The 25,765-nt window shown below is 41.3% G+C and overlaps 1 protein-coding gene across 2 annotated transcripts; it reads left to right on the top strand.

Annotated features, from left to right (window-relative positions):
• Positions 1-1,065: 1,065 nt before the first annotated feature.
• LOC311106025 (E3 ubiquitin-protein ligase rififylin-like) lies at positions 1,066-17,018 on the top strand. Of its 2 annotated transcripts, XM_084148295.1 has the most exons (8): positions 3,063-3,337; positions 3,559-3,696; positions 6,026-6,246; positions 8,637-9,038; positions 9,242-9,301; positions 12,140-12,350; positions 14,303-14,326; positions 14,610-17,018. In XM_084148295.1, exons 3-8 carry the CDS (start codon positions 6,070-6,072, stop codon positions 14,789-14,791), a joined length of 1,056 nt encoding a protein of 351 aa, XP_084004421.1. In that variant the 5' UTR covers positions 3,063-3,337; positions 3,559-3,696; positions 6,026-6,069; the 3' UTR covers positions 14,792-17,018. The 2 variants fall into 2 exon arrangements, with proteins under 2 accessions (XP_084004422.1, XP_084004421.1); XM_084148296.1 differs by lacking the exons at positions 3,063-3,337; positions 3,559-3,696; positions 9,242-9,301 and adding an exon at positions 1,066-1,243.
• The last annotated feature ends 8,747 nt before the right edge of the window (positions 17,019-25,765 follow it).

Genomic DNA, 25,765 nt, shown 5'->3' with positions numbered 1-25,765 from the left:
TCCAGACCTCCATGGGTTGATACATTTGATTTCCATTGATAATGTTTGTGTGTTTTGTTGTCAGCACATTCAACTATGTAAAGAAAAAAGTATTTAATAAGATTATTTCATTCATTCAGATCAAGGATGTGTTATTTTAGTGTTCCCTTTATTTTTTTGAGCAGTGTATAAGTTATCCTGTGTGAGCGTATGTGCCGAGTACGTTACGATGTTACAGGTGTCAAACTTATGGGCATGTGGCAGCAGTATGTAGGAGGGAGATTCCAAGGTGTGAGAAGTGTGCAGAAGGGCATGAGACTAAGGAGTGTGAAGCAGTGGGGAAAGTGGTGGTGTGTGCTAATTGTAGGGGTGGCCATGGGGCTGGGGATCAGACATGTCCAGTGCGAGAGAAGCAGGTTAAGGTTTCCAGGGTCAGAGTAGAGAAGAAGTTGTCATATGCGGAGGCAGTGAAGAAAGTAGAGGAAGAGGGGTCAAGTGGGGGGGGGGGGGGGGAGTGGTGAGAGTAGGAGATATATACCAGTACAGTGAGATAGGCAAGCAAGTGATATATGTTTCAGTAAGATTGGGTTTTTAGCGTTTATAGCAATGGTTATTAATTGTACTGCAAGGATGGAACGCAAATCGAAGAAAATTGAGGTTGTGGTGGCAGCTGCAGAGAGATATTTGGGTGTGCGAGACCTGACAGCAGAAGAGTTACAGTGAGTGTTAAGTGGTGATGTCCCATCATTTCAGGTTGAGGGCATGAGGTAGGAGTGAGTATATTTAAATAGTGGAGAAAGGTGGGGTTAATTATTAGTAGTAGGTCTGAAGTTGTGAGTGTAGTGTTAGATGGTAGGATATTTATTTGTTTTATTTTATTTTTCAAGAAAAGATAAGGGAGTTGTACTCCAGTCTAATAGGTGGCGGTAATGCAACAAATTGGATGCCAACCGCCGTTAAACCTCATTGAAGAAGAAGAAAATTTTCGTGCGTGTGTCTGCATTCAACCTCTTCAACTAGCAATGATTCTAAATGTACGTGCACCCGCATCAGCAACTCTCTGGGGCGATTGAAACTGGCCGGGGGAGTGTCACTGGCTAGAAGCACTTTCTTCCTGTTTCACTTCAAAAACTAACTTCGATTTATTCCTTGTCATTTTGTGAATGTCGGAGAACATTAGCCCCACAAAAGTCATCCAACAGCAAGCGAGCTTCATGCCAGCTGCTTCTAGCACGCGTCTCACGACCACGGGCTTCGTGTCGAGGTAGCTATGTCGATAATTTCAACTCGATAAAGACTTTTAAAGTTAGCAGCAGCTGGTTAGTTACTAACGTTAGTTTGCTAGCCAGCTATTATGGGCAAATGTTATGCGTTCGCTAGTATCTGAACAACTCAAATGTATTGCTAACGCAAGGTAGTGAACCAAATGACTGACAACAGCAGATGAATGCAAAACGTATTATGAAAATAGGTACATTGATTTCGAGTCTAACTTTAACTGTGTCGTGGCTAACGTTAACTACATATGGGTGGCTATATTGGTTGTGGAGCTTATTACTGTATGCCTTTGTTGTTTTGGACTTTGCGACCCTGTAGTTATTTCTGACACAGTAATGTAAGTTAAACATTTTTTAATTAAAGTGTCCACTAAACCTAACTAGGTATATAAAAAACGGGACACGTAAACTGACTATTGAGACAAACTTGCTGTGCGGATTTTGAGAAGTCTACCCTGGCCTCTCAGTTCCATTACATTACACAAGTAATTGTCATTAGACGAAGGCGTCTTCTACTATGAAGTTTTGTTAAGAGCCCCGACGCTCGGTCTGAACATTAACGCGCATCGCTTGCGGTACGGTTTTGGAAGCATAACTACCTTATCTTTCTGCGAGAAAATGTTTCAAAAAACGTTAAATTGATACACACCTTTTTATATGGTTAGTATTCCCACACGGCCAAATATCCGTGTTACAGCGCGTGTTTGGAAGAAAGAGGGACTAACGTTACCTGTGCTAGTTAGGTATCTAGAATGCCAGAAATGTGTAGTCACTGAAAAATACTGTCGGCAGCAACTGTGATAAAGCCGATTAAAACAAAGTACAGTGAGTGTCTATTTTGCATTTGTGAAATTATTTTGATGTGATATGAAAGTAATGGGCTTTATGTTTTTAGAACCGTATCGCAACTGAGAAACGATTCACGTTTAGATGGAGTATTTAGCTGTTTTGGTGGTGGTAATGCACCTTAAAGTTGGTTGCCAACCGCCATATAAAGTCCGAAGAAGCCTGAAGGAGAGATTACTAGAAACGAACTCTGTTTACCCTGTGGATTAATTGTTGGAGTAGAGGACCTTGTCCATTTCAGGTAAAATAACAACCCAATGTTTATATCCCAGGACAAATTAGCTCGCAACACCAAGCTAGTTAAATTGCCATACATGTTTAATGCTTTTCGACCTGTACCCAAATTAATATAGTTGGTTCAGAGTTCATTTTGATATTTCAACCTGCGTGTCCTGATCGTGTCTGGTGTGGGTGGACAAAATCCACATGTGCGCAATGGCAAGCACGGAGAGGTCTGGTCAGCATGTAAATTCATCTTTCAATCACCCATGTGGGTATATGCTCCTAAAAACAATGAGGAGATGGGAGAGGCAGGACTTGCAGCATGTCAAGCGTCACAAATAGAACCAAGTGCTATTTTAGTGCCTGGCTACACAGACTCGCGTGAGCAGTGTGGGTGCAATGATTGAATAACATGTATGTGTACACGCGACGCGGGTGATGTGGTCAGCATGTTTGTCCATTAACAGACACGATCAGGACACACAGGTTGAAATATCAAAACGAACTCTGAACCAACTATATTAATTTGGGGACAGGTCGAAACACATGAAACTTTAAAGGCCATTTAGCTAGCTTGCTGTTGCTAGCTAATTTATCCTGGGATATAAACATTGGGTTGTTATTTTACCTGAAATGCACAAGGTCCTTTTATTCTGGATCTTTGTAGAATTTGGACCCGTTTTGAGTAACAAAATCGTGTTCTCTGCTCTGACAATTAATCCACAGATAAAAGGGGAAACCTAGTTAGGTTCTAGTAATCTCTCCCCCTTTGTCGTCTTCTTTTGTGGACTTTATATGGCGGTTGGCAACCAACTTTAAGGTGCGTTACCACCACCGACTGGAGTGTGGACCTCAGTTCATCTTTCAATCACCCACGTGGATATATCCTCCTAAAAACCAATCAGGAGATGGGAGAGGTAGGACTTGCATCGCGTCAAGCATTAAAAATAGAACCAAGTTCTATTTTAGCGCCTGCAGACGCGAGCAGTTTGGATGAAATGATTGAATAACATGTATGTGTACATTTATTTTGCAGCGCACACAACGCTGTATTCAGCATGTTAGCCTGTAGGCTACTACTTTAGAATGAGGGGTGGGACAGCTGTCTTTCACTATTTGTGTTATTATCAATAAAAAAACTAAACATTGCATGGACATGGTCAGACTAAAGTTAGTTTTACAAGTGATTTATTGTTTGTACAACTAGGCTTCCTTAACTCTTCACTACATTCAGGTGTGAAACCTTTGCAGTTGGCCTCTGGATGCCTGAGGCACCCAGTCACTTTTCCCTCAGCTGTGCTCCACTTGATGCAATCTGGTGGCAGGCATTTCCTTAGCAGCAGCTGTTGATGTGGATCTGCCTCGCAGTTTGGTAGGTGCTGTTAGGTCTGTCTTGTTTTGGTCTCTATGGCAGTGTGTTTGTGTGTAGCCTAGCTATTATTGAGTTGCACAGGTTACCTACCACAGGGGACCCAGAGCATAAACACGTGACTGAGAATTGGCCCTGCAGTGGTCGAAGACATGTTTACTATTTCTATGAGGTTGTGCAACTCCTGAATTTCAATTGTGGCTGCTTACTGAACTGACTGGATTGAAAACTGATCAATCTTATCGTCAATTCATGAGAGATTGAGGGTGTAGCCTAAGCCTAGTTAGTAGACCTCCCCTTACATGCTGTAAGACCTGGGCCTGTATGTATTTATAAAGTGTCTTAGTGTAGGAGTGCTGATCTAGGATTTGTTTGACCTTTTGGACTATAATTAATATTATAAACCGGTGGTTCGCGCCCTAAATGTTGATTGGCTGAAAGACACGGGTATGACAACAAATTACTTTTAACTCTTCTAATTACGTTGCTAACCAGTTGATAATAGTAATAAGGCACCTCTGGGTTTTGTGGTATATGGCCTAATATATATATATATATATATATATATATATATTATTTATTTACAGACGATAGTTAAGCCTATTTGAACATGACGGGCACCGCCGGAGTCAGGCAGTGCACAACAGGGCAGCGCACAGCCGGGTAACAAGCCAAATTACCTACCTTTTCCTATAGATCCCCACAGTGGAGGTGTCATAATACCCATAAACCTAGCGGTCAAACAGGGAAATGGTTCCAATCATTTTTCCCATAGGAGAGTTTAGAAACACTTAAAATAAGGGCTGTGTTTTGTGTAGGCTTACCCTGGCGTGACGTTTTGATTACCATGTAAATCTCTCTCGGACAAGGTTACTTTTATCAATATATTCGGCTCCTCTATTTACCCTGATTCGAAAATGCTAATTAGCATCAACGTAGACATCATGCAAGACTTCAAATCCCTGCAAGCTCCTGCATGTCATCTCTAGCTGACACCTTGGCTAACAGTTATTGTGTCAATTTAAAACGTACCCAAGACGGTTCACAGAATTGTCAATTTTAAAGAAATGTAGTCCATTTATTCATTACTACATTTAACTAACTTAATTCAGAGATTCTTAACTTTGCCTTGATTCGGCAGTCTCGTCCAGATCATCATGGCATTTGTAATGCTTTATGATTTATTTATTTGCATTGGTAAGATGATTTCACATTGTCGTTTAATGATAAGACTCTAATCGCATGGTTTGTGCATGAGAGGCTGCGTGACAGATTGTTTACTACGACGTGTCCCCCCCCCGAACAGCTTCTACCCCCAAGCAATAAGACTGCTAATCAGTTAGTTAAATAGTTAACCAAATAGCTACCCGGATTATCTGCATTGACCCTTTTTGCACTTTTGACTCATCACATATGCTGCTGCTACTGTTTATTAACTGTCACTTAATTCCTAGTTATGTACATATCTACCTCAATTACCTCGTACCCCTGCACATTGACTCGGTACTGGTACCCCGTTAGCCAAGTTATCGTTACTCGTTGTGTATTTTATTATTACGTGTTTTACATTTCTATTATTTCAAAAAAGATATCTCTGCGTTGTTAGTAGGGGCCCGTAAGTAAGCATTTCACTGTTAGTCTACACATGTTGTATTCATCACACTTCGTAAACAATTTTATTTTATTTGACTCTTGAATGCTTTGGGTCCTGGAGTGGAGACTGCAGTTCGGCTTCCTCTGTTCACGTTTGGGAGATAGGATATCACTCCATCAAGAACCTTGTCGCCAGCCTGTGCTCCTGCAGCTCTGACTGCAAACAAGCTCTGAATTAATGATGGGAGCCCTACTTCTAGTAGCTAAAAGCCAGCTACCTGCTCTCCTTACTGACAAAAGTTTGAGGCCACCGCCGTTCACTGCTGATCTCTCATTTCAATTGCAATTCCAGTGTCATTGATTGAGCCCTATACGACGTTGGACGTCCGAACATAATACCACCACTGCACTGTAACATCAGCACTTCAGTTGTTTTTCTTATAGCCTAGCCTACCTCTTCAACCTCTCCTACAGCTATTTCTCCACTGCATCACCACAGCCCTTGCTCATGCCCTTCAAATTGCTCTCAAGTTTGTCCCACTCATACCCTGCCTCTTTAGTCACTCACTACTCACTCTGTTCCTGATCTTACCCATTCAACACCTGCTCTGGATAAGAGCGTCTGCTAAATGACTAAAATGTAAATGTACTACACTCTTTATTTTTCTCCCCCAAACTCTTTAGTTTGTGGTCTGTCTTCACTAACCCACTCTATCCATCTTAACACGTGTGTCCCCAGGTGGGGTGCCCGTCTAAGAGTCGTCGTGTTTCCAGGTGTGGAGCATGTGGGCGTCCTGCTGTAACTGGTTATGTCTGGACACTGCCACGGTGGAGGAGAGCAACAGCAGCACGCGTCACCAGGCCTATACTAACTCAGGCTACAGCAGCTACCCGTCGCCCCCACTCCCGGACCACACGTGCAAAGCCTGCGGAAGCCGCTTCGTCACCCTAGCCAGAAAGGTACCTAAAACCCTCTTAGCCCACCTTTTCCCAAATCCAGGCATTGAGATATGTAGCACTGCAGGTTTTTTATCCTTCCTCTCTAATCAGTGGTTGATTCAGACCTGGCCAATTAGAAATGTATCAACATTGATTAAAGGGATATTGCAAGATTCTGGCAATTTCTACCTACCCAGAGTCAGGTGAACTCATGGATACCATTTTTATGTCTCTGTCCAGTATGAATGAAGTTAAGAGGTTGTTTCGTGAGCCAATGCTAACTAGCGTTAGCGCAATGACTGGAAGTCTACAGGAATGGATAGCTTGCAGAGAAAAGAGAACCAGCAATACGCCAGACCTCAAGGCTGACTGAGTATCCAGCGCTTAGCTTTTCCTACACCCTTCAATTCCTCCATTATCTACTAGAGGCATGAAAAGGGTGAACCTAATGCAATGGTGATGTACTTTTCTGTACCTGAACCAGCCTCAGGGCAAGATTTGAACAAGAGCATTTCTGCTTCTTGGTTTTCTATATCTAGGCGTTACGCTGTCAGTGTCGGGTTAAAGCTAGAGTTGGAGCATAATCTGGGACAAGTTTTAAAAGGAACTATTTTGGTCCCTACAGTGGGGAAAAAAAGTATTTAGTCAGCCACCAATTGTGCAAGTTTTCCCACTTAAAAAGATGAGAGGCCTGTAATTTTCATCATAGGTACACGTCAACTATGACAGACAAATTGAGAAAAAAAAATCCAGAAAATCACATTGTAGGATTTTTAATGAATTTATTTGCAAATTATGGTGGAAAATAAGTATTTGGTCACCTACAAACAAGCAAGATTTCTGGCTCTCACAGACCTGTAACTTCTTCTTTAAGAGGCTCCTCTGTCCTCCACTCGTTACCGGTATTAATTGCACCTGTTTGAGCTTGTTATCAGTATAAAAGACACCTGTCCACAACCTCAAACAGTCACACTCCAAACTCCACTATGGCCAAGACCAAAGAGCTGTCAAAGGGCACCAGAAACAAAATTGTAGACCTGCACCAGGCTGGGAAGACTGAATCTGCAATAGGTAAGCAGCTTGGTTTGAAGAAATCAACTGTGGGAGCAATTATTAGGAAATGGAAGACATACAAGACCACTGTAAGTAAGCATTTCACTGTAATGTCTGCACCTGTTGTATTCGGCGCATGTGACCAATAAAATTTGATTTGATTTGATTTGATAATCTCCCTCGATCTGGGGCTCCACGCAAGATCTCACCCCGTGGGGTCAAAATGATCACGAGAATGGTGAGAAAATATCCCAGAACCACACGGGGGGACGTAGTGAATGACCTGCAGAGAGCTGGGACCAAAGTAACAAAGCCTACAATCAGTAACACACTACGCCGCTAGGGACGCAAATCCTGCAGTGCAAGACATTTCCCCCTGCTTAAGCCAGTACATGTCCAGGCCCGTCTGAAGTTTGCTAGAGTGCATTTGGATGATCCAGAAGATCATTGGGAGAATGTCATATGGTCAGATGAAACCAAAATATAACTTTTTGGTAAAAACTCAACTCATCGTGTTTGGAGGACAAAGAATGCTGAGTTGCATCCAAAGAACACCATACCTACTGTGAAGCATGGGGGTGGAAACATCATGCTTTGGGGCTGTTTTTCTGCAAAGGGGCCAGGACGACTGATCCGTGTAAAGGAAAGAATGAATGGGGCCATGTATCGTGAGATTTTGAGTGAAAATCTCCTTCCATCAGCAAGGGCATTGAAGATGAAACGTGGCTGGGTCTTTCAGCATGACAATGATCCCAAACACACCGCCCGGGCAACGAAGGAGTGGCTTCGTAAGAAGCATTTCAAGGTCCTGGAGTGGCCTAGCTAGTCTCCAGATCTCAACCCCATAGAAAATCTTTGGAGGGAGTTGAAAGTCCGTGTTGCCCAGCGACAGCCCCAAAACATCACTACTCTAGAGGAGATCTGCATGGAGGAATGGGCCAAAATACCAGCAACAGTGTGTGAAAACCTTGTGAAGACTTACAGAAAACGTTTGACCTGTGTCATTGCCAACAAGGGGTATATAACAAAGTATTGAGAAACTTTTGTTATTGACCAAATACTTATTTTCCACCATAATTTGCAAATAAATTCATAAAAAATCCTACAATGTGATTTTCTGGATTTTTTTTCCTCATTTTGTCTGTCATAGTTGACTTGTACCTATGATGAAAATTACAGGCCTCTCTCATCTTTTTAAGTGGGAGAACATACACAATTGGTGGCTGACTAAATACTTTTTTTCCCCACTGTATATATAACTTTTTGTGAAAGTTGGGAATTGTTATGGCCAGGGAGGGAAAATAAGCTAGCAGACACGATTGATAATCATTGTGTGTCGGTCTCCTATCTCCCTGCAGCATGTCTGCGTGGACTGCAAGAAGAACTACTGCGGCAGGTGTTCGGCCCAGCTTGAGCCCCGGCCGCGCCTCTGCCACACCTGCCAGCGGTTCCACGGCACGCATTTTGAGCGCACCGAGCTGATGAAGCTCAAGGTGAAGGACCTGCGCGACTACCTCCACCTGCACGAGGTCTCAACGCAGATGTGCCGTGAGAAAGAGGAACTGGTGGAGCTGGTCCTGGGACAGCAGACACAGTCACCCTCTGACCCAATGGTAAACCCTCTGACCCAAACACAGACCGCCACCCAGCATGAGACAACTCCTCCTCCAGACCCCACCACCACACCCTCCACACACCCCGACTCCACCTCCACAGACCATGTCCCTTCACAGCCGCCACCCACTCAGGAGGACAGTCAGGTGAGGCCCGAACCCACCATACCACACATGACTTACCCCTGTTTCTGTCATACATTCATTTACCATTTTGTCCATCACCTCACCTTTTGTGTTATGTAGCAATAGCTTGTGAATGGATAACTAACCTTCTGTATGGCCCCTCCAGTTAGAGCATGGCTAACTATAGCTCGCTAATGTGGTGTATGGTGGGTTTTTGCTCATAGACCCTGTCTGTGTTGGGTCCTGAGGAGCCACTGGACACTGAGGGAGACACAGAGCCGCAGGTACTACAGCCTGACCCTGATCTTGAAAGCGTTGCAATTGTTAGGGCCAGGAGTTGTTCCTGGTCGGGTCACTTGGTGAAGAAAAACTCTTGGCCCTAGCCATGGTACCACTATAGCAGCGATGGGCTTCCTCTCCTTGGCTCTGGGCCTGTATTCATAAAGCCTCTCAGAGCAAGAGTGCTACTGGGTGATCTGAAAAGTCATAGTCAATTGATCAATAACATAATACTATTAGCAAAAATGTTTATTTTCAATTCACAATCTGTAGAAACAATGAGAATAGAAAGGTTCAGAACTTTTGTAAGACATCACAGTACAGTTGAAATATATATGGCAAATAGAAATCCTATATGGATGGTGTTAAAAGATAGATGGGTGGTGTTGAATGGAATTGAAGGATGGGACTAATAACAACTAACAACAAACAATAACAAGATAACTAATAATGTAGGCACGCTGTGTCCATAATAAGTGTATGGGTTGTAGGTTGGGAGCTTTTGTGAAGGAGCACAGTTAGAAAGATATGGCATATAGAAGCAAACCGGATGGACATCATGAAAATGATCGGAGAGGTTGAGAGTAGAAGAAGTTCAGGAGAAAGAACAAACAAAATGTAATTATTGTAAAATTGACTGTGTCCATAAAATGTAGATAGTGGGTATGTGCTGGAAGTAGAGGCCTAGGCGTTGTTGTTCACTAGTTTACTCCAAGTGGGGAAAGGGTGGCGGGGTTGGAAAGTAATAAAGGGGAATATATATATATTTTTAAAGGATATGTATGTATGTGGGTGTGTATGTGTATATGTATGTATGTGGGTGTGTATATGTATATGTGAGAAAAAAAAAAGTGCCCCCAGATTCATTACTCTAAATGACAAAACAATAGCGGATTTTAGATCAGCACTTGATTTTATTTTAAAATACATTAAAATGTTACACCAGGCAACAGATACATATACCAAAATTGCTGAGGATTATAAACACATAGTCTAAAGACTTGTTTCCATTGTGGTCCTCTTGGTAGGCAAGGGCTGCAGAGCAAAACAAGTGACATGGGCACTGTCATAGATTCACTCAATCATAGTGTCCAAATATTTAAATGTATACAAAAGAGCAAATATACACTAATAAGCATCCACTAGCGCAGAGGGGTTTACACTTGGCTAGGAGGCTATCTCAACATTAACCATGCCTTGCAGGAGTGTTTGAACCTAAGACTGGCAAAAACAATTTTTATCAATTTTTGAGTAAGGCTGTGACGTAACAATGTGGAAAAAGTCAAGGGGTCTGAATACTTTCCGAATGCACTGCATCTATTTTTCAATCATTGGTTGAAAAATAAAATTATCAATTTGAAAAAAAGGTTTTCCTTATCCAGGATAATAAACAAAAAGGAGTACTCAGTATCTACGTAGATTTGCGTTTATTTTAGAGTCTGGCTTACTTTTTGCCGTAGGAGCCTAATCAATATATTTAGTTTAATCATACCGTAGGAGATCAGGCTAGGGACTGTTTTAGACCCTCCAGTGCCATTGTGCTCAGACAGAGTCCCAATGTAAAGCAGTGTTTTGTTGTTCGATGGCTCGCTGCCCATGTCTGCATGGTGTGTCCCATTATTCACCTGTCTGTCAGAATGTTCCCCTTGTAGCCGAGCAGTAATCTATTCTTATCCCCACTGATGGATAGCAGCTTTGGCATGTAATGTGGCGTGTTGTCATTCCCCGCACTGGCTGTGAAAGACCCATGTGACTGACACTGTTCCTCTTAATACAGTTTGGGTTGGGATAGCTAAACAAGATAGTTAGTGTTGTCACACGATGACACACAAGTTGTCGACCTAGAGATTATGGTTCTTTGAGATCTGTCTTGTGGCGTAGGTTCTAGGCCCGTATTCATAAAGCGTCTCAGGTCTAGGATCAGTTCCACCCGTCAATGTAATCTTATTAATGATGTTCTGTAAGGGCAATACTGGGGCCTCCAGAGTGGCGCAGCGGTCTAAGGCACTGCATCGCTGTGCTTGAGGCGTCAATACAGACCCGCGTTCGATCCGCGACCGGGAGACCCATGAGGCGACGCACAATTGGCCCAGCGTCGTCCGGGTTAGGGGAGGGTTTGGCTGTCCGGGATTTCCTTGTCCCATCGCGCTCTAGCGACTCCTGTGGCGAGCCAGGCACATGCATGCTGACACGGTCGCCAGTTGTACGGCGTTTCCTCCGACACATTGGCTTCCGGGTCAAGCGAGCAGTGTGTCAAGAAGCAGTGCGGCTTGGCAGGGTCGTGTTTCAGAGGACTCATGGCTTGACCTTCGCCTCTCCCGAGTCCTTACAGGAGTTGCAGTGATGGGACAAGACTGTAATTACCAATTGGATATCACGAAATTGGGAGTAAAAGGGGTAAAAAGTCTCAAAAGAAGGCAGAACTGACTCTAGATCAGCACTTTATGAATATGGGCCCTGTTCACAGTTAGTGTATGGATCCCTTTAATCAATCATTCTGACATTCAAACATGATGGCTGTCAATGTGATGTGATTGTTCACGATTTACATCTGACCTTAGAAAATGTGTGTCATTCCATTCTAATGAACCTGTAACCTTTTTCACCAGATTATCTATGTTATGCCAATCATCAAGTACTGGGGCGCGTTCAGAAGGGTGCAACGTACTGAACATAGCTGTTAAAAATGTCATCGAGCTGACTTGATACCTTACTCTTAGATGCACTTGTTAGTTATAGATCAATGCATGTCTGTTTTGCAGGCCCTTAACACAATGTATCCGAACGTTCCACAACATTGTGCCCTATTGAACGCAACCCTGATTTGCTGTGCTGTTGCTCAGTCCTCAGACACAGAGGAGGTGCTGGTGCCAGGCCGTAGGGCGTCGCTGTCCGACCTAGCCACGGCGGAGGACATCGAGGCCCTCAGCGTCCGGCAGCTCAAGGAGATCCTGGCCCGTAACTTTGTCAACTACAAGGGCTGCTGCGAGAAGTGGGAGCTAATGGAGAGGGTCACCCGTCTCTACCACGACCAGAAGTTGCTCCAGAATCTGGGTAAAAATTATTGTGATGTATGGTTGTTTTCCCTACCGGCATCATAGTTGAATTGGGGTGTGTTTACTAGGAATCAAACAGGACGAAACGGGGAGGGACATAACTGAATTTGTCCAATAAGTAACTCTTGTTTTTGTTGAAAAAAAATGTATGTTGCAAAACAGTTTGCTACGGTGTGCACTAATAAATACACCCCAGATAGTAAGTTGTTCTGGATAAGAGTGTGTGCTAAATTACTCAAATGTAAAGGAGGACTGTAATATGAGACATCTATTTGGACTTCTATTACAGAAGCTCACTGTTTTCGCTTACTCACTTAGCCAGGTTGCAGCCAATTGAATCCTGTGAGATATTTTACACCTGGATGACCACCAACACTTGCCCAATCAATTAGTGAATAATACCTACTGTATGTCTGAGCCTGAACGGCCCATGGGGCAGGATCCTGTGTCTAGTGTGAGACAGCTTGATGTACAAGTACACCCCCTGGACTGGAGGCTAGTCTATCGCAAGGCCTTAACCCAAATACTTATCCTAAATACCAAGCAGAGACATCGGGTCTGACTTGGGTGGGGATTGAACCCCCAACCTTCCAATCTCAGGGTGGGCATTTTAAGGCCTCTGAGCTGGTTGTGAATTGGTGTGTATGGTAGAGGTATACCTTCCAAGTCAGGGAACATCTTGGCCACTCAGGTAAACCTGATAATTAAAGGAGAAGTTTGCTTTTTTACAACCAAATCTAAATTTTTTATATAAATGTTATCCAGACACTTTTTGCGATTTCACTTGTTTCTGAGAAACTTACCCTAACCAGCGATTAACTTCCTCATCCTTGTTGTGCAGTACAGGGGGCTCTGAAAAAACATGAACAAATGATCCAAAAACACCAAAATACGTCCTTTTAGAAACGGCAATGCGCTCAGTATAGTGATGCCGGTCTTTAGATGTCCGTTTTGTGTGACTCAAGCTGTTTCCCCTATCCAGCTGTTCCATTCTATGTGTAGCCTGCTGCTAGAATAGACGGAGAGGTATCGCTCGAGTCGCAACAAACAACACTCGAGTCGCAACAAAATATAATATAACGTTGCAGATAAAGTTCGGAATGACGCAATTTCATGTGTACAACATCTAAAGACCTGCATCACTATACTGAGAACTTTTCAGTTTCTAAAAGGATGTATTTGGGTGTTTTTTTTTTTGTTTTGTTCGTGTTTATTCAGAGCCCCCTGTACTGCACAACAAGGATGAATAAGTGAATTGCTGGTTGTTGTTTTTTTTTTTGTGTGTCTGGGCCCTTCTATAACATGCATTTACTTAAAAAATAGAGATTTGGTTGTAAAAATGCTAAATTCTCCTTTAATTTAAACAATGTACTCAAACAAGTGAATACGGTGAGACCCTATTACAATTCAGTAACGGAGGTCTCGTATGAGGCTAGATTTAGGGATGTCACATGGGACATTCAGTACATGCAGTCACCGCCACAGTGAATGAATGTCAATAACAATTGCTGAATCCCAAACCAGTCCCTTACCCTTAGCCCTCGATTTGCGCGTTGAGGGGGTAGGCGCTAATTAGATTACATACATAATTATTAGACCCTCCGATACCCACTTCAACCGAGGCAGCAACACTGCAGGCTCCATGGCAAAGTGCTATCCCAACCCGCACCGCAATATCTTTGTCATTTGCACAAATTCAAAAAAAATATATGGAAAGGCGTCTAATGATATGGCACGTGCATTTGTTTGTCTGATTTCAAGGCTTGATGCAACAAATGAAATCTCTCAAATTAACCGTTTTACTGTTACTAAGGTTTACATCTAGTTAAACAACTGGGAATTTCTTAATTTGAATTTCTTGTTTTATTATTGCATAAAATTTTTTTTTTTGCATAATTCAAGGAAGTTTTTAACATGCTTTTTTCCTTTTCTTTTTCCCGTTTCCTCCAGTTTCAAGTACAAATGACGGCACAGGTGAGTTTCTTCTCCCCCCGTGCTTCCTGCAATACAAAGCTCCCCATGATGAACGTTGGAACTCTTAAAGACTGATCTCATCCATTTGGCATGACAGTGGTGATAGCTCAACCATGGTGAAAGTGTCTTGAACAATCAATGATCAGCTATAAGTATTATAGCTCTCAGATTAATGACAGGTGGTTGAGTGTTAACAAGTTGTCTTTGGTCAACTGAGTACAAGCTAATATTTAATGAGATATGTGTGTGTAATGGTGTTTTGTCCCTTGTTTCTTTCTCCCAGACCCAAGTGGTACCCCTGGCCAGGAGGAGAACCTGTGTAAGATCTGCATGAACTCTCCCATTGACTGTGTCCTGCTGGAGTGCGGCCACATGGTCACCTGCACCAAGTGTGGTAAGCAGATGAAGGAGTGCCCCATCTGCAGGCAGTATGTGGTACGGGCTGTTCACGTCTTTAGATCCTGAGACCCAAGCCTTGGGAATCCCCCCCCTCACCTCCCATAAATAAACAAGGGGCTTGCTACATGTGGCCTTACCACCCATAGACTAGACGGGGGGTATTAAACTCTTACCCTACGAGGTCCGGAGCCTGCTGGTTTTCTGTTCTACCTGATACTTAATTGCACCTACCTGGTGTCCAAGGTCTAAAGCCATCTGTTATTAGAGGGGAACAATGGAAAAAAAAGCAGTGGAACTGGCTTCGAGGTCCAGAGTTGAGTTTAAGGGGACTAGACTAACCACTTCTCCCTCCAGATCTCCACTGCTCTGATGGTCCTTGAGACCCTGAGTACTGGTTCCCCCTGCTGGAGGGATGAACAGGGGCGGTGAACCCCATTTATCCCTTCGATAAACCACACAAACCCATTGACTGGACTCATATTTCCAAGCTGATAACGATATTATGTCGTCTTAGAATAAGAGCGTGCCTGTATTTAAACAGGCAATACCATATGTATTTATTTTTCTAGTAAATATGGTAAGGGATCTTATTTTTATATATATATATTACTGAACAAAAATATAAATGCAACAATTTCAAAGATTTTGCTGAGTTACAGTTCATATAAGGAAATCAGTCAATTGAAATAAATGAATTGGGCCCTAAACTATAGATTTCACATGACTGGGCAGGGACGCAGCCATGGGAGGGCATAGGCCGACCCACTTGGGAGCAAGGCCCAGCCAATCAGAATGAGTTTTTCCCCACAAAAGGGCTTTATTACAGATAGAAATACTCCTCAGTTGCACACTTCCTCAACTTTAGTCATCTGAGGCATTGTGTTGTGTGACAACTGCACATTTTAGTGGACTTTTATTGTCCCCAGCACAAGGTGCACCTGTGTAATGATCATGCTGTTTAATCAGCTTCTTGATATGCCACATCTGTCAGGTGGATGGATTATCTTGGCAAAGGAGAAATGCACACTAACAGGGATGTAAACTAATTTGTGCACAAAATTTGAGAGAAATAAGCTTTTTGTGCGTATGGAACATTTCTGGGATCTTTTATTTAAACTCATGAAACATGAGACCAACACTTTACATGTTGCGTTTATATTTTTGTTCAGTGTATATATAAGCCTCAAGTGCTCATTTAATAATGGATTGGAGTTATGTAACTGTTAAGAGTTGAACCACAGTAAAAGGGAAAGCATTTACATTAGTGGTTGAGCTGAGAACACATCCATAGGATGTATTTGCTTAACATTTTATTAAAAAGTAGGGATTTACACAAACAAAGAAAGGCATGCAACAACAGACAACACATAGGTACATGGTAAGGGTTTAAGAATTAACATTTTTGAAGTATCGACTGCATAGTAGGAGGTTCATTTAAACTAGTCTGCACTCAACTATGGATGAAATCATTGTGGAGTTGAGGAACTTGGCTACCGTTTGGCATGAGTCTAAAGGCTCAACAATGGTGAAAATATCTTGAACAATCCATTGTCCGTTATCAGCTATAGGTATTATAACTCTCAGGTTAATGACAGGTAGTTGAGTGTTTTTGCATGCTCCAGTACTAAACCTCCAGTCCCTCCCCATCTAAAAAAATTGACTCTTAAGTGGCCTTCAAAAACCAGCACCTTTACTCATGAAGGTGAGCACACACTACTTTTGAAAATAATGCAACGTCGTGAAATCGTGTGCTTGCTCGGTTAGATGGAAAATGCGTATTGTCAAGATGACAGAGCTGTGTACATTGCACTAAGCTACATTAAAGAAATGAAGCTTTGTATTGCGTAAGTAAGGAGTCTGGAATTAAGATGGCTCCTTTGTGTCCCAAATCGCACCCTATCTATATAGGGCTCTGGTCAAAAGTAGTGCACTATATAGGGGATTTGGGACACCGACATTGTATGATGAAAGGAAGTTTACTTTACATATTTTTCTTACTGATAAATGAGGCGTTTTAATATATATTTACTTGACCATTGTTTGATTTTTAGGTTGCGATTAGATTTTTAGTGACTGCGAAATAAAGAATTGATAAATACCATTGAAATTCTGTGCCTTGAATTTACAGATGTGGCTGTTGTCTTTATTTTCCACCAGATCTCTTGACTGCATTTCAAACAGTCTATTTTCTGAACTGCTTTGATACATCTCAAAGACTCTTTAGTATAAAAACTACCAAATCATTTTGTGTGCATTCTTCTGAAATCTTTTCTAATAAAACATTTCCACATTGTCTTCGTCTGAGGCCTATTATTTATCACAGTAGATTAAATTATGAATGGTGGTAACTGGTTTATCCAGTCTGATGGCTAGGAGTTGGGTGTGTGTGCATGTACGGTAAGATGGAATCCCATGAATTCACCTCACTTAAAGGGAACTTCTCAAATTCCTATAATGACCTCGACTATAATGTAGTGCTCTTTGAGAGGGTGGAGCAGCTGTATTTTGTTACAGATGGTTGCTGGATACTCCATAGTGAAAGGTTTGTCAATCAGTAATTAGACTAAGCAACCATCAGGTATTTAAAATGGACTCATGTCTTGCCTTCGATAAATTATTTAGTCCCAGTGTTTCAAAGTTTGAACTATGCTTTTTTTCTGAATATGCAATAGATTATTACAGATCTCAAGTATGTCATGCACATTATTATACCGACATGCCAGAGTAACCATACATCATTTGATATACTTGTATTTTGTCTGATTTGACAGACAGCGACTGGTTTCTATTTCACTCATTCAAACAGTATCTGCATTTTCAACACAAAATGTAAGTATCAATTTGGTCTAAAGACTAATCATTTTGTAGACAGACATATACTCAACTTTCAATCTGTAATGAATGCAAGGTTACAGTGAGCGAACCACATCCTGGTACATGGAGGGCATTTTAGACTAGACAATAGTGCCACATTATGGTAACAATGATTTACATTTGCATTTTAGTCATTTGGCAGACGGTCTTATCCAGTGACTAACAGTTAGTGCATTCATCTTAAGGTAGCTAGGTGAGACAACCATTTATCACAATCATAGTAAATACAACTTTTCCTCAATAAAGCTACTATCAGCAAAGTCAGTGCTAGTAAGATAAGACAAGTGTTAGTGCAGGAAAGGCAAGGGTGTAAGTGTTTTTTTTGGGAGGGGAGGTGCTGTTAGATTTCGATTTTTTATTTGATTAGGATCACCATTAGCTGATGCCAATGGCGACAGGTAGTCTTACTGGGGTCCGACACAACGAATAATACATTACAGACAAAAGACTACAATTCACATACATTTAAAAACAGTTGTGTGTGTGTGTGCGTCTCAGTTACACATACATGTCAGTACATACACACAAAAAGTAGGTCACATGGGGGAGAGGCGTTGTGCCGTGAGGTGTTGCTTTAATTGGATTTTGAAACTAGGTTTGCTGTTCAGTTGCGCTATATGAGATGGAAGGGAGTTGCCTGCAATCATGACTGTATAATACTGTGCGTTTCCTTGATTTTGTTCTGGACATGGCGACTGTGAAAAGACCTCTGGTCATTGACCAGGTCCTGCCGTGTAGTTCTGGGCTGATCTCTCACCTTCCTCATGATCATTGATGCCCACGAGGTGAGATCTTGCATGGAGCCCCAGACCGAGGGTGATTGACCGTCATCTTGAACTTCTTCCATTTTCTAATAATTGCGCCAACAGTTGTTGCCTTCTCACCAAGCTGCTTGCCTATTGTCCTGTAGGCCATCCCAGCCTTGTGCAGGTCTACAATGTTATCTCTGATGTCGTAAATGTATTTTGGTAAGGTGTATGTAAACTTCCGACTTCAACTGTATATATACATATACATACATACACATACATATACACATACATACATATAAATACATATCCTTTAAAAAATATATATTTCCCTTTATTACTTTCCAACCCCACCACTCCTTCCCTATTTGGAGTAAACTAGTGAACAACAACGCTTAGGCCTCTACTTCCAGCTCATACATACAATATACATTTTATGGACACAGTCAATTTTACAATAATTATATTTTGTTTGTTTTTACTCCTGAACTTCCTCTACCCTCAACCGCTCCGATCATTTTCATGATGTCCATCCGGTTTGCTTCTATATGCCATATCTTTCTAACTGTTCTCTTTCACAAAAGCTCTCAACCTATAACCTATATGCTTATTATGGACAGAGCATGCTTTACATTAGTTATCTTGTTGTTATTAGTTGTTGTTATTAGTCCCATCCTTCAACTCCATTCAACACCTCCCATCTATCTCTTAACACCATCCATATTGGATTTCTATTTGCCATATATTCTTCAACTGTACTGTGATGTTTTACAAAAGTTCTGAACCCTTCTATTCTCATTGTTTCTACAGATTGTAAATTGAAAATAAACATTTTTGCTAAAAATATTATTATATTATTGATCGATTGACTATGACTTTTCAGATCACCCAGTAGTGCTATCTGCAGGGTTAGCTCCAGGTAAATATTGCAATCCTTTAGCCCAGTGCTTCTCAATTATTTTCTGTTACGCCCCCCCTAGGAAGAAGTAAACATTTCGCGCCCCCCAACTCTCCACCGCGACTGTACATAGTATCATTTGTCTATAAAATTGTTATAAGTACACCTCTGCATAACATTGTATCCTTATTAACATTAAAGAAAACAAAAAAATAAAAAATATATAAATATAGATCAACTTACAACAAAGAATAACTTTATTAACATTGTTTTTTAGTCTGTAACAGAAAAGACTTAAAGTGCATCAATTTGCCTGAAAATAAAAATAAAAATCAAACCTTATTTAAACTGTAAAAATTTTTTGACCATTTGATACTGAAAAATAAAATAAAATATAATCAATAAATAATAATAAATTCAAATTGATCAGCAACATTAACTCAGGAGCACAATATATGAAACACTTTGACCTATAAAACAAAAATGAATAAAACAATTTGTGCTGATTTTTTAAAATCAAAATGAGGAAGTCAGGATTAATGGCTACAATGAGCACATTTTGCAGTGCACAGCTTTTCGAAGTGGGGTTTGAAGCATGATACTGCAACTCTCAGCTCCTGCTCAATGTTTAGCTGGGACCTGTACTTGGTCTTCAGTGCAGCAACAGCAGAGAAGCCAGTCTCACAAAGATAAGATGTTGCAAAAGGAAGAAGAATGCCCATGGCCCTCTGCCCTAAGAGTGGATACTGCCTCTCTACACTCAGCCAGAATTCACTCAGTGTCTGTGATGTGAACCTCAGTCTCAATGTGGAGTCAGACGTCATATCAATGAACTGGTCCTCCTCTGCAGAGCTGAAACCAGTTGGAGCTGGTGCATTGAAAGGATCTCTCACCCAGTCATATTGGGAACTGTTTTCAGGGAAGTACTTTTAAAGAATCCCATCAGTGATGAAATATGCTCCTTAATATATGAAATCACTGAGGTGGCATCATAGTCAGTAGTGTCAACAAATTCATGCAGGTTCTCGAATGAATCAGTATTTCCTTCATCAAGTCGCCTGCCCCACATTGCAAGCTTTCGAGTGAAAGAGCTGATCTTGTCTGTGACCTGAGGGAGGTGTTTATCTTTCCCCTGAAGCTGTAGATTTAGTTCATTTAGCTTTCCAAATGTGTCACTCAGGTAGGCCAGTTTTGCCAGGAAGTTCTCATCACTAAATTTTTCTGCGAGGTCATACTTGTGCTCCTGCTCCGAAAACATTCTTATCTGCTCTCTGAGCTCAAAAACTCGGGACAAGACTTTTCCTCGTGACAGCCACCTTGCTTCACTGTGAAACAGCACAGCTTGATGTTCAGCTCCCATCTCCTCACAGATAGCAGAGAATACTCTTGTTTTTAGTGGTCTGGTCTTTATAAAATTGACTACACCTTCAATGTCAGTCATAACCTCACTTAATTCAGAGGAAAGGTGCCTTGATGCCAGTGCTTCTCTGTGTATAACACAGTGTGTCCACTCAGCATTAGGTGAGGCCTTCTTGATGAGTGCCCGAAGTCCTTTTCTCATCCCTGCCATGGTCTGTGCACCATCACTGCAAACACCAATGCAGTTCTCCCACTTTAGCCCATTCTCAGTCAGGAAGCAGTCCAGCATTTTGAATAGCTCTTCAGCTGTGGCTCTGTCTCTGACATATTTACAAAAAAGTAGATCCTCACACAGGGAGTTTGTCATGTCAAAATGTACATAAGCGATAAACAAACAGTCTTTGTTGCTGTCAGTTGCTTCATCGAACTGTAAGGCAAAACGTTTGTCTTTGAGTTTATCTACCAGCTGTTCTTTAAGATCGTTAGCGATGTCATTTATACGTCTGGCGACAGTGTCATTGGACAGAGGGATAGTTTTTATTTTTGCAGCACTTGCGTCATCCAGCATGACAGAGACCATGTCTAATGCTGCAGGCAGTATCAGCTCCTCTGCTATGGAGTGTTTTTTTTTGCACTGAGCAATTTGGTACGCCACCTTATATGATGCTAACAGTGCTCGCTGGTTTACTGAAGTAGCATTCACAAAGTGGGACGATTGTTGGCAATATTCGGCACGTTTTCGCTGAAAAAACTCAAGCGGCTTATCAGCGTAATTGGGGTGTAATGTCTTTAAGTGACGCCTTAATTTATTTGGCTTCATGCTGTCCGCTGCCAAAATTTTTAGACACAGTAAACATACCGGTCTTTCCTCGTCTTCCACCGTAGTCACAGTGAAGCCAAGCGTTACATTCACTTCGTCATATTTCCTCGTCTTAGCTTTCGGGAGACTTACGTTTGTCTCATTATCTCCGTCTCTCTCCACCTTTCTTTTCATCCCTGTTAAATATTTTTCCATGGTGTCTCTTAAGGGTTTGTTATCTGCACTTCATATATGTCTTGCTCTGTGCTGTGTGCTCTTGTTCGGTGCAAAAAAAACCTACTCCCTGCGGCAAAAAAAAGCATGTTCCCCGGGGTCACACGCGCCCCCCCTGGCATCGCTCCGAGCCCTCCCAGGGGGGCGCGCCCCACTATTTGAGAAGGACTGCACTAGAGGAACATTCTGCTTCTCTGATCGGAGCCTTTTGAAAGTGGGGTACAGGACACGTCGTCTCCACTATTTCATGGGGGAATTGTTCATTAATAGAGAACTGGGTGTTCTTCCGCTCCCTACCCTGTTGTAACGAGGCAATCTTCATTTTGTAATGAGTTAGTGTAGTATACGTCAATCGTAGGTGTTACCATTAATTAAAGAGTCTGCTCATACTGAACGTCGATCATAAGGTTTATTCAGATCACAAGCTTCAGCATGAGTAACAGGTGACATGACACCCGGAGAGACGCCTCAGAATGGCTGCTTGCTCTAACCTCTCCGTCATTTTCCCCCCTATTTATAAACAATGATGCCCCCTCTTCTGGCCAATCACCAGTCTCCCCTGTCTACAACCCACCTGTCTGTGGTATGTGGTATTACACCTAAAACATTGCCTTCTGATACTAACCTAAACAACATTCCTTGTTCCTCCAAAATAGTCATAATCTCAATACACGACATATTCCCCCCTTCGAGACGAACTAAACGTCTCGAAACCAAACAGAATAGGATTATGACTAGTAACCATTTATCTCATTGAGTATCTTTAACATTAAACCAAACCCATTCTCCTCTTGAGTGTAAATACCTTTCTATGAAATACCCGTTTATGGAGTGTAAATACATTGCTATGACATATGAACAACTATTTATGAAGTATGAACACATTACTATGAATTATGAACAACTGTTTCTGAAGTATGAACACATTACTATGAATTATGAAGAAATCTCTATGGAGTGTGAGAGCGAAAAACTGTCCAGCAGCCATCCATCCATATCAATCAAGACAGTAAAATTCTCTCACCGTCCCTCTGCCCCAGGCAACCACCGTCGGTACTCCAGATAACCTCATAACTCATGTAAATGCATTTGAAACTATGATGTAATTAAATACCCATGTAAACAAAATCCTATCCATAAATATCCACTCTCAGGCTGGTCAACCCATAGGACCTGAAAGGGAATCTCTCCCTGCGTAACCCTCTGTCCCTAACCCCATCGAAATAAACAAAAGCATCTACGATCCTCATCTGCATTCAATAACATCAAACATAATTCTACTAAAATCAATACCTAAGAATATGACACAATTATGTATTACACATGTCTATATTTCATTGCAGACACTGGAATGTAGTCCACTACACTTCCTCTTCCTGTAGTGTCCTCTTCCAATGGACTTGTTGATGATGGAATCAGCCACACCCTCCTTGTTTCATCTCCTCCAGTCATATTGTCCCTTCATATTGTCTTTGTTTGAGTATTCCAATCTCCACATGTTCTCCCACATGCTTCTGGAATGACAAGAAAATAAACGACCAAACAGTATCCTTTGCAAAACAACCACTTTCAAATTAAACCTCCATTTCACCTAAGAATTTAAAAAAATGATACATAAATGATGCATGAATCACATTATCCATTCCCCCCTTTGATTCATAAATCACACTAAAAATCATACTAATATTGAAAAACCAATTTGAAAAATCATAAAATAATCCAAAATGATATTTATCCATTCAGTAGTCCATCTAGACCCCCTCGTCCGTCTTCGTCCAGATCCGGAACAGTCAACACCGGCATCTGAGTGTTGTCTCCAGGCACCACTTCTCCAACCTATCTCAATCTCATAACTTTCTCAAAAGTCAGTACAAACATCACACAGTGTTATCAAAGCTTAAACTACTAGAATCTGACCCATCACTGCCCCTACTGGCCTAATTAATCTTGCAACCAAATCCTTTCAAATGCTTCCCTTATATTATCTAAACTATCTGGACTCACAGGAATACACTAATATTTATCAATATTATCTTCCCAAATGTTACACCATACCATGAATGAAGTCCCCCCTTCTCCCTTAAACTTATTCTTCAATGATAGGCTTGAAGACTATGACATGTCGCCATGTGTCTGCTAAATGACTGAAATGTAAATGTAATGTCACCCTTTTAACCCTAGATTTAGCTGTGTCCAATGCTATCCCTCTTATAATGGTAAAACCTCATATGGAAGCTTAAACGTTGACCTGTAACAATATCCTATCCCCCATAGGGTAAGAATATACTCTATCATAATTTCCCCTTATCCTCTAAAATTCCCATAGTCACATTGTCAGTCAAAAGCTAATCTTTTAACCATCAAAGTCCTGCTCTTCTTACTACCTGATATATAAAAAGTAACCTATTATTTGTCATTACTACCCTTAAGGTCATACTTATCCAAAGTTATCATCTAACATCCCAATCTGATCTTTCCATAAACATACCCCTTACCTCATATGTTTTATTAGAACAAACACCACTTTTATCCCTCAATATTTCACCTGAATACTTAAGGTTTCCACTGTTACCTGACTTCACATCTAACAATTCCCATAGGGTAATCCATTTACCCAAGAACACTTAAACCCTACTGTTTTGACAACAACATTATTTTATCTGTCAATGACTGTTGCCAATTCCCCAGTCATGACAAAGCTCAAAACTGATCCACACCTGACAGAGGCTGCGCAACCGTCTAACAGGTCCTGGATGGAATTCTCAACAGACATGGACCCTCAAGATTCCTCACTGATTCCTACAGAATGAGTTAATCTATCTCTAATTTTCACAACAGAGGAACAAGCAGCACTGATCAGATGCCCCCCCCCTCTGTCATCAAAATCAAAAGACCCCATACTGTAGCTTCCATGACGAATCTCTATTCTCCATTTCAGATTAATCTATATTGTTTCTATTAATATCGGCTCTCCTTTTTTAACCCTATTCGTAATAACCTAAACCCCTGAGTCTCTCTTGCTGCCTCCTTCAATTTCAGAAAAGTTGTTGTCATCCTTCCTACATTTGCTATTACCATCGTATCATTAATCCCTTCCAAAGTTACCATTAAAGTAGTTGATTTAGCTGCTGTATTAACCCTAATTACTTCTAGTGCAAAATTTCCCATATCCTATGTGTATTATTCACTGTTGGAGTGACTACTGTCCATTCAGTTCTACTCCTCCTGAACTCCCTCAATGACTGTGAAAACTTCTACAGACTTCAAATCTTCCATTATAAGCGTTACTTTATGAATTACATTGCCCTTTAACCATGAATTACATTGCCCTTTAACCAATAATTCCTAACCGAAATAAATTCTAATGCTTGCCCTAAATAAGTACTTTCTCTATAATATTACGCAACATAAGTGAACAGTCACTCCTAACCCTCTTCTAAACTATACCTCCTTTTACTCCTGGTCCTGATAACAATACTTATTCTCCATAATTATCTCTCCACATGAGAGAAACATCCCCAGCCTAAACCCTAATAAGTGTTTTCCCCTCAAATTGGTGCTGTATTGGTTCCCTTATAATCAAATGCGATATATTTATGACTTTAATACCTATCAATGTTGAAAGAGTTAAATTGCTTCTCCCTGTTGTTCTAATAAACTGAAGTGTTAATGTCCTTATTTACTCCTAGTTTTCCCATAAGACTTTGAACTCCTTCCTTGTACTTCCATCCATCCCCACTAGTGTCACTTTTTCCCCCTTTCAGTTCTACCTCTAAACTTTAAACCTCCTGATTATAACAAAATACACCTATAATGACCTTGATCTCCCTACTGGAAACTGTAAATATAGATACTCAATCACCCTCAAATCATTCAGCAACACATACTTTCTCAATGCATCTGCTCCTAACCGATTTAAACTCCTACCATCTCGTCCCACTAAACTTTAAAATGTCCTTCCTCACTGTTCTCTCTCTGTCTTACTACTAACTTTGAAACTTAGCTTACTGTCTCAGAGTCCCTTCAACCTAACCTACCCCTAACTTATTTTAATCTAATCCTTTCTCTCATAACATTTAAAACCTTTTCCCCTGACTTATTGACAACATCTCTTACCACCAAATTTC

This window comes from Coregonus lavaretus (genome assembly GCF_964263955.1).
Source record: "Coregonus lavaretus genome assembly, chromosome: 30".
Classification (NCBI taxonomy): Eukaryota; Metazoa; Chordata; class Actinopteri; order Salmoniformes; family Salmonidae; genus Coregonus; species Coregonus lavaretus.
Note: the sequence above shows the minus strand (reverse complement) of the source record. Positions and strands in the feature narration are given on the sequence as shown.